The sequence below is a fragment of the Amborella trichopoda genome, chromosome 4 (assembly GCF_054954075.1).
Source record: "Amborella trichopoda isolate Santa Cruz 75 chromosome 4, AtrichopodaSantaCruz75HAP2 v2.0, whole genome shotgun sequence".
NCBI lineage: Eukaryota > Viridiplantae > Streptophyta > Magnoliopsida > Amborellales > Amborellaceae > Amborella > Amborella trichopoda.
The window spans coordinates 18,056,069-18,064,819 of record NC_142339.1 but is presented as its reverse complement, the minus strand read 5'-3'; the positions used below and the strand labels follow the sequence as shown (position 1 = coordinate 18,064,819).

General features: G+C 37.3%; 1 protein-coding gene across 1 annotated transcript; it reads left to right on the top strand.

Annotated features, from left to right (window-relative positions):
* Positions 1–1,940: 1,940 nt before the first annotated feature.
* Positions 1,941–5,885, top strand: LOC105421362 (receptor like protein 28). The gene is given in 3 exon segments (XM_088864615.1): positions 1,941–3,596; positions 3,825–4,657; positions 4,709–5,885. Coding segments are annotated over 3 exon segments (2,010 nt in total). The 5' UTR covers positions 1,941–3,143; the 3' UTR covers positions 5,433–5,885.
* The last annotated feature ends 2,866 nt before the right edge of the window (positions 5,886–8,751 follow it).

The following is an 8,751-nucleotide window of genomic DNA, read 5'->3' as shown; positions in this document are numbered from 1 at the left end:
TGCGTATATAGTGCGAGGAAACTTTCGGTGCGTAAACAAGGCTCACAGTGTGACCAAAATGGGCATGACTGAGATGCTCGAATACGCTCAAGAGCACCCCAACGTGCAATCAGAGACACATTATGACCAAGATGACCGAGACACTCAAGTATATTCACGCAACGCCCAAAAACATATTCGTGGTGCTCAAACAGCGTGTAAAGCAGTGCACAGGAAAATGCTCTAAGCATGTGAGCAGTATGCAGGTGGGTGCATGGTGCAGCCAAGGTATGAGGAAAGACGAGCATGACCAAGAGGGTCATGACGATCAAGCACTCAAAGGCACCCAAGCATGGTGCTATGCGAAATGCATTTTGGAAGAAAGAAGTTGCAAGATGATGAAGTATGGTCAAATCATGCTCAAAAGAAAGGAAAGACACCAAAGTTACAGCAAAAAGAACCACTCGGTCATAACATCGAATATATTACGAACAGTGGAAAAATAACATGAGAAGGGCAGTCAAAGTTTTTTAACCGAGCGTCGGCAGCAAAAAGTGGGGTCATGAAATGTTACCTTTGGGATGACGGGAGCTGGTACTAGCCATGGCCATGGTTTCAAAAGGGGCTCAAAGATGTTTTCTCTCTCTCTACAGTAAAACTTGGGGATTCGTAAAACTGTTTTATTTACCGACTGTTAAAAGTTTTTTTTTGTTTTTTGTTTTTTTGGGTAAAAGCCTCTCTCTCTACTCTTCGTTATAGAGTTCCAGGCGCGGGCCCGTCATCTTCCTTTTTATCTCTCTCGTGCGGTAAAAAAATCTCTGCCCGCGCCTAGGCGCACTCCCATCAAATTTCATTAAATCTCTCTCTCTCTCTTGTTCGGTAAAACCCCATGCCCCCGCATAGGCGCGGACCCGTCAAATTTCACTCCATCTCCTCTATCTCGCTCGTCAAAAGTTTCATGCGCGCACTTCGGCTCGGACCCGTTAGATTTCATTCTATGTCTCTCTCTTGTTCGGTAAAAGCCCCATGCCCATGCCTAGACACGGGCCCCTCCAATTTCACCTCATCTCTCTCTCTTTTTCACTCATTAACAGTTCCCTGACCACGCCTAGGCGCGGGCCCATCAATTGCACTACATCTCTCTCTCTCTCTTTCATCAACAGCTCCAACCCTGCATCTAGGTACGGGTACATTCACCTTCTTTCACTTCATTCTTTTCTCATTCACCTTTTCTCACTTCATTCTTTTCTCATCTCTCAATCAACTTGCACGAGCCCATGGTTTAACCATGAGCACAACACATGAATAAAAGAGCTATGCTCCTTGTTCTACCTACACCAACCCCTCAGTGGGTAACCTCAAGCTATGTGAGGCCCAGAACAATTCATATGAATTGCTTGGTCTTTGCATGAATGTTTATCAATGATTATAAGATTTTAGTTTTTAGCCACATGGAGTTGACACGTAAACCGGTGACACAAGTAGAGTGAGCCGCACAACATAATACCACGACAAACATTGGATATTGTAATCCTATCCGAAATAGTTTGTTTAAGATTAATATAAAAAATCACATTTAATAAAAAATCATAGCATTTAGATTAGCTATATACTGTTAGAAGCAGTATTCAAAAAACGGATAGATGACCTGGATCACCCATCTAGAAAACTGGTCTGGATTGGCGAATCAGATAGGTTGGCAAGGACTGAGTTAAAAAATTTTCTAATAATCACTAATTTTTTTTAAAAAAATAGTTTTTAAGGCTCCCAAAAAATAGTGGTATTGCATTATAGTTTTCATTATTTTACTTAAAGTACATAAATACTGAGAGCATGTCTCATGTTTTTATTATTTATTATTCATTATATTCATTTTATAATCAAAACAAAGTTTAAAATGCAACTCATTTGAATAAGATGGATCTTTCTAACTCAAATTTTTATAGTGAAAAAAAAAAGATGTGTACATTAGTTTTGGACTTTTTCATTTAATAAGAGAAAAAAAACTATGATTGTCACAGGACCTATCAAGTTTTTTTTTTTTTTTTAGTTCTTTTTTTGAATAAGGTTTTGCTTTATGATGTTACAAATAAAATGGTAGTAGTGTTCATGAAAAAATTTATAAGCACTTCTAATTTTCTTGTAAAAAATAACATCATAAAATTCATAAAGTAACATGTTGCTACCATCCTATTTTTAAAATAGCAAGATGTTTTTTAAAAACCCTGTGTATCCGAGTTTCAAATGAAAAAAATCCTCTTTAAGTAGGCCTCATGCTTAACAGAGCATGTGCATAATATGATTGTGCAACTGCACACAATGCCCGCCAAAATTTTAAATAATGTTCATTTTATTTACACTAATTTTTATGTTTTACATCCTTAATGTATCTTTCACTTTGGGCAGAATAATTTTTATGTTTTACATCCTTAATGTATCTTTCACTTTGGGCAGAATTGGTCTATTTTTTGACAGAATTGTGACAACTAAAATTGTCAAAATTCAAATGAAAATGAACTGATATAACCACTTGAGCCGTTTTTAGTCTTAAATGAACGGCTCTGATGAAAGGCCATCTAGGCCTTTAGCTTCTGTGCATTCCACACCCACAATCACTTAAATCTTTTTTATAAATAAAAAAAAGAGCCACCACAAAAGTAATTAATGGACACATTGGTTAAAGAAGTGGAAGAGAGAAGAAGTGGTAGAGAGAAAAGGAGATGATGAATTTGTCTTATTGAATAGCGGTAAGATATATGTGGTGGAAAATTTGTGAGATACGTGGAAGATATGGCTTTACACTTTTTGTTTCTACAATCCAAGCTATGTAATTTCCTAAACACTGCCTTTGATTCTCTCCACCACCAAACACGGTAATACATTCTCTCTTCCTCTCTCTCTCTCTTTGAGCCAGGCTGTGCTGATGGAAAGACTTACAAATGGTTTCGACGTTGCTATTTTTCTGTCTCTGCGCACGCACATGTGCAGTGGGGAGTATCGCGTAGAATCTGCAAGGTGAGCTAAGAGATGGGTTTGAAGATCCATGGAATCGGTTGTCATCATGGAAAGGCGAAGACTGCTACGAATGGGAAGGATTTGAGTGTGACAACCATACCCATGTCATCAAACTCAACCTCCATGCTGCTCATTACCCCAATGATGTGATGAGTGGGCATATAGACCCAGCCTTGGTAGAGCTCAAACATTTGTTTTTCGTCAGCTTAAGCCAGAATGACTTTTGTTATAATCCTATACCAGAGTTCTTGGGTTCTTTGACTGAACTCAAAACTCTAGACCTGTCTCATGCCAGATTTGAGGGCAAGATTCCTCCTCAACTGGGGAATCTCACAAAACTCCAACATTTTGATCTTTCGGAGGATTATGGAGATTTGAGTGTGGACAACCTCTCTTCATTACAACTCCTTAAATTGAATTATTTGAACCTTTCAAAGGTAAGCCTAAATTTTCCCAGGTTCATCCTTGGGCTTCCTCTTCTCACAGAACTGGAAGCACAGAGCTGCAATCTCTTAGATTCCATTCCAACCCCTCATTTACCAAACTCTACTTCACTTCATGTACTTTCCCTTTCTGAAAATCAGTTGACAAGAGTTCCTTCCTAGGTGGCTTGTATTGGTAGCCTTAAACACCTTGATCTCGAATGGAATGATTTGCAACAGTGGGTTCCATATTACCTTGCAAACCTCGAGAACCTAAGAGAGTTGGATCTCTTTACTAACAAATTGAATGGAAACCTTTCTAAGTTGCATGTACTTGATGTCCCTTGTAGCCAATTGAGTGGAATGTCCCTGAAAACATTAGAAATCTTTTTATGTTGTGCGAACTAGATGTCTGCTACAACAAGCTCAGAGGGACGGTCACTGAAGCTCTCTTTGCGAGACTTTGTAAGCTTGGAATCATTAGACTTATCTTGGAATTTGTTGGTGCTAAACATGAGCCATGATTGGGTTCCCCCATTTCAGCTCTACCGTCTTGGCCTACGCTCATTACCTCTTGGGCTTGAGTTCCCTCATTGGATCAAAACTCAACGGAGACTTGAATATTTGGATTTGAAAAATGCAAGCATTTCAAGTTCACTGCCAAAGTGGTTTTGTGATATCTCCTCTCACATTAACAGACTGTACCTTTCAAATAATAGAATGCAAGATCAGTTTCCAAAAATCTACAGACTTGGGCATGGGGCAACCATATATCTGAGTTCGAACCTCTTTAAAGGCCCCATACCCATGCTAGTTCTAGAGGTACAAACTTTAGACCTCTCAAACAACTAGTTTTTTGGTCACATTCCTGCAAACATTGGACAAATCATGTTTGATTTGTGGTACTTTGATGCGTCTAATAATAATATTACGGGAAACATCCCGTCTTCAATAGGAAACCTGAAAGGGATGTTTGCCCTCGATCTCTCAGGAAATGAGCTCTCGGGAAATACACCTCCGAGCTTTTCAAACATGGCATTCTTGAATTTGAATGATAATGAGTTATTTGGAAGCTCACTGTCTTCACTGGGGGCTCTTGAAGGTCTTGATGTGCTAGAGTTGGCAAATAACCGGTTATCAGGAGAACTTCCTCAGGCCTTGAAAAATGGGTCCTCATTGACAACTCTCGATCTTAGTTATAATGAGTTCGCATGAAACATTCCTTCATGGATTGGAGAAAGCCTATCACATCTCAGAAATCTTAATCTAAGATAAAACAAATTCATTGGGAGAATACCCCCAGAATTGTCAGAATTAAGTTTTCTTCGAGTTTTGGATCTCAGTGGAAATAGGTTATTAGGGTCCATACCTAAGAGTTTTGGAAATTTCTCAGCCATGAGGATTGCCATTAAAACCATGGGTGTTAGAAACTATGGATATGTATCAAGGGAGAACGTGGAAAGTTTGGATGTCGTAGCAAAAGGGGAAACACTTGAATATAACATGACTCTAGACTTGGTACAAAGCTTAGATCTTTCAAGCAACCCTTTAGAGGGAGAAATTCCTGAAGAATTAACAAGCTTGATGGCATTGGTCTTCTTGAATTTGTCAAGAAACCATTTAAGTGGAGTCATTCCAGAGAAGATCGCGAAGTTGAAGCAATTGCAGTCTCTAGACCTCTCAAACAATAAACTGTCCGGGTTCATTCTTCCAACAATTTCATCCATGACTTCTTTAAGTGTTCTAAACTTGTCCAACAACAATTTTTCATGACAAATCCCCACAAAAAACCAAATGGAAACATTTAACACATCCATATACTTTGAGAACCCATACTTATGTCTATCTCCCCCTATCCCAGGCTCCAAGGGTAAACATGAACCTCCTCCTTCTGTTGATCGTATTGGAAGGAGCAGGAACATATTTGAATTCCCAGGGCTTGATATGAGCATTGGATTGGGATTCGGAATAGGATGTTGGGGAACCATTCTTCTGCTGTTCATTAGGAAGCCCTAGACAGATGCATGTTTCCGTTTCATGGATAAAATCGTAGTTATGTTGCTACGGTTTTGCAAGTGAAAATGGAAAGGGTGAGCGATCACACCTACAAATGCGTTAGAGTAGTTGAGTGCAAGTGATGTTACTAATTCCCTCAGTTGAAATCTTGTTGTATGTTTGGTGTGCATGGGCCAGAGGGTTTTTGCTTCTCTTGTATTGAATGTTAGTTTGGTTTGTTGAAAGCTTCTTATGCATGTGTGTAATGCTTATTTTACACAAATTTAATGTATTATTGTAGCCTTTTATACTCCACTAAAATTGAAACATTATTGAAGCCTTCTTAAATCAATTAAAACCATGACCCCAAATCAGAAACTTCACAATCTCAATATGCAGATGTTTTGATGCTGCAGCCCTCGGTCTAAGGAAAATTTTCCCAAAGAACATAATTCGGGCCAGGTACATGAAAAATTTTTGAAAAATAAAATATGATAATTTCTTTCTTAGGTAATCAAATCATTTGAGGTAAAAAAAAAAAAAAAGAGAATGTAGCCAATCCGCACATTACAGTATGTCTAATCATCATCAACCCTCTCTCTCTCATGTGCATATGGTATACGTTCAGAAAGTCAAGTATGGAAAGGGTTGTATGCACTGAATTTTCTAACTCTATGGGCCACTTGTCCTCTAATGTTAAACTTAAGAAAGGTGACAGGGTTTTAATTTTCCAACTCATTATTGTACCAATAGAGTTGGCGACTGCACATGCCTATTTAAACTCTCTAACATAACGTTTACTCTCTTTCTCTCTCTCAACATTTTCGTTGCTTTATCTTAACATTCTACAATCCACACTGCTCTTTTCTCTCAACTGCACCCTTAATTTATGCATTCCAATTACAAATCTAGCAGATAAAACTACTTGTACATAATGAAACTTGATTAAATATTTTCTTGCATCATAAAGCTTTCTTAAAAATCGATAGATTAGGAAATATTTACAACTTGATTTTTTTTTTGAAAAATTAAAGGATCTCTTTAATACGCAATAAACTACAAATGAATCTTAGGAAATTGTAAGAAAGGACGCTTGAAAATTTGCTACAAACTTGGAATCTCAATCTTTGTTAGTGGTAGTAAACCCACTGAGCTAAGCAGTTAAATATATTTTTTCCAAGACTTAGAAATATGAGAGGATATTTTAGGCTCAAGGACAACTAAGCATATACTGAAAATAAAAATCAGTAAATGCAATAATTCATGTGGGCCCTGAACTGAGAGACTTCTTTCTATCTCAACTTCTTGAAGTCTGTTATGTAAAAGCCTACAATGGACCACAATTGAATGTAGAAGAGAGCCACATGCAGAGACAAAAGACCCACATCGATTATTTTCCACACATACACTTGTAGGAAGCAGGCCTAAAATGGAGAGATGGAAGGAGCGGAAGTGGGGAGTGGTTTATTGATGATTCTCTGTGTGATAAAGCTAGGAGGGCGAGACAAAATAAGGAAAGCGGTTCAGAGGAGGCTTTATGCCGAGATAAGCAAGAGTGGAGAGAGAGAGAGAGAGGCCTGAGTGAAATACACGTAGAAAGAGAGTAGGAGCGAGAGTATGAATGAGAGAGAGGGATCCCTGTAGAGAGAGAAACTTTGTGAAGCAGACGCAGGAAGGAGTAATCTTAGAGAGAGAGGCAAGAGAACCGACTGACGTGCGTGTGTGTAGGTGTAGCTATCTTATATTATCAAAGAAGTGAGAGACGAGACTACAACGGAAAACGACACTACAACATACACCAATCGGGGGTGTATGGTGCATGAAGCCATGTACACATCTACCGTATATCCTAAAAAAGAACGGTTCACAAAGCATGACATACTACGCTCATCGTTAAAAATATGGTCACACAATCACTGTCATCATAGTCCAATCAAGGGTTGGATGGTGATGGAGGGATACAAGATGCACAACTGACTCAATATATATGTTGCGGGACTCACCATCCCTTTATCACCATCTAAGCGTGGACCTGACGGTGATGCCACACACTGTGGACACTTTATATGTGAGCCACTGAAATTGAAAAGACCATAAGGGCATTTGGCAACTCGAAGTAGGAATTAGGATTGTAGATTTCCAATTCTAAAATCTGTAAGGTACCAAATACTTCTTGGTTAACTTGTTTGCAGTATTGGGGATTCTAAAAATTGTTTTTGGTTTAGCAGGAAATTTGTCAATTGGGCCATTTGGAAATTAGCTAATTGTAAATTTTTTTCTTAAAGTTTATATAAGGGTGAGGGCCTAAATAATCAAATTATGACGCACCTCAAAAATATATTATAAGGGGTTTTTTCAAAAACTCCCAATTCGATCATCTCCACCTCAGTTTGGACATGAGAAAAATAAATCTCAAGTATGGGAAATAATTTTTTACACCTAAAAAATAGTGCATTTTACAACATATTATTTATACCGTCCATTTTCAAGATTTTCATATGTTTATAAATCTACTTGATTTTAACCTTTTTTTAAATTTAAAATTTTATAATTAGATATAAAAATAGATTTTGAGATAATCCTAATAATATTTTACATCAAAATTATATACCATGATAAAATTTGAAAGGCACCGTACCTCTACACCTACAAAGGCAACCATATGGAAACTGCACCTTGAAAATATTCAGGCTATCATAAAGATTTCTGATACAAAAATAATATATTTTAGTAGGTGCACTTTACTTTGATATTTTAATGCCTCAACCTTATACAAACCACCCCCTTAAATGAATGTGCTAGTGAAATAATAACTTATCCATGGTAGGTCAAATTGGATGATCTAGATCGCATTAAAAATAAATAAATAAATAAACTCTAAACTATTAGATGACTTGAGAGCATGTTTGTATGAGCATTTATTATCATTATCATCACTATCATCATTATGATGATCATCATCATCATCATCATCATCATCATCATCATCATCATTATTATATTTATTATGGATTGTATACAATGAGACCATTTACCTTTGGTACAGGGAGGTCACAATTACTTATAATTATCTGTTGTGAAATCTTATAGCTTAGGTATGCCACAAAGTACTAGAAAATTTCTTTTAAACTTTGAGCTTAGTCAATGAAATAAATGCAGCCACCCAATTTCTCATCCAATGGTCACGATTAATTGTGACCACCATATACCAAAGGTAAATGGTCTCATTATATACTTTTCCTTATCATTATTATTTTTATTTTATGAGTCAAATTGACCTAAGATATACTTCTCATTCTCATGCAACTATTAAAATAGAAAATAATAGAAACACCCTCGC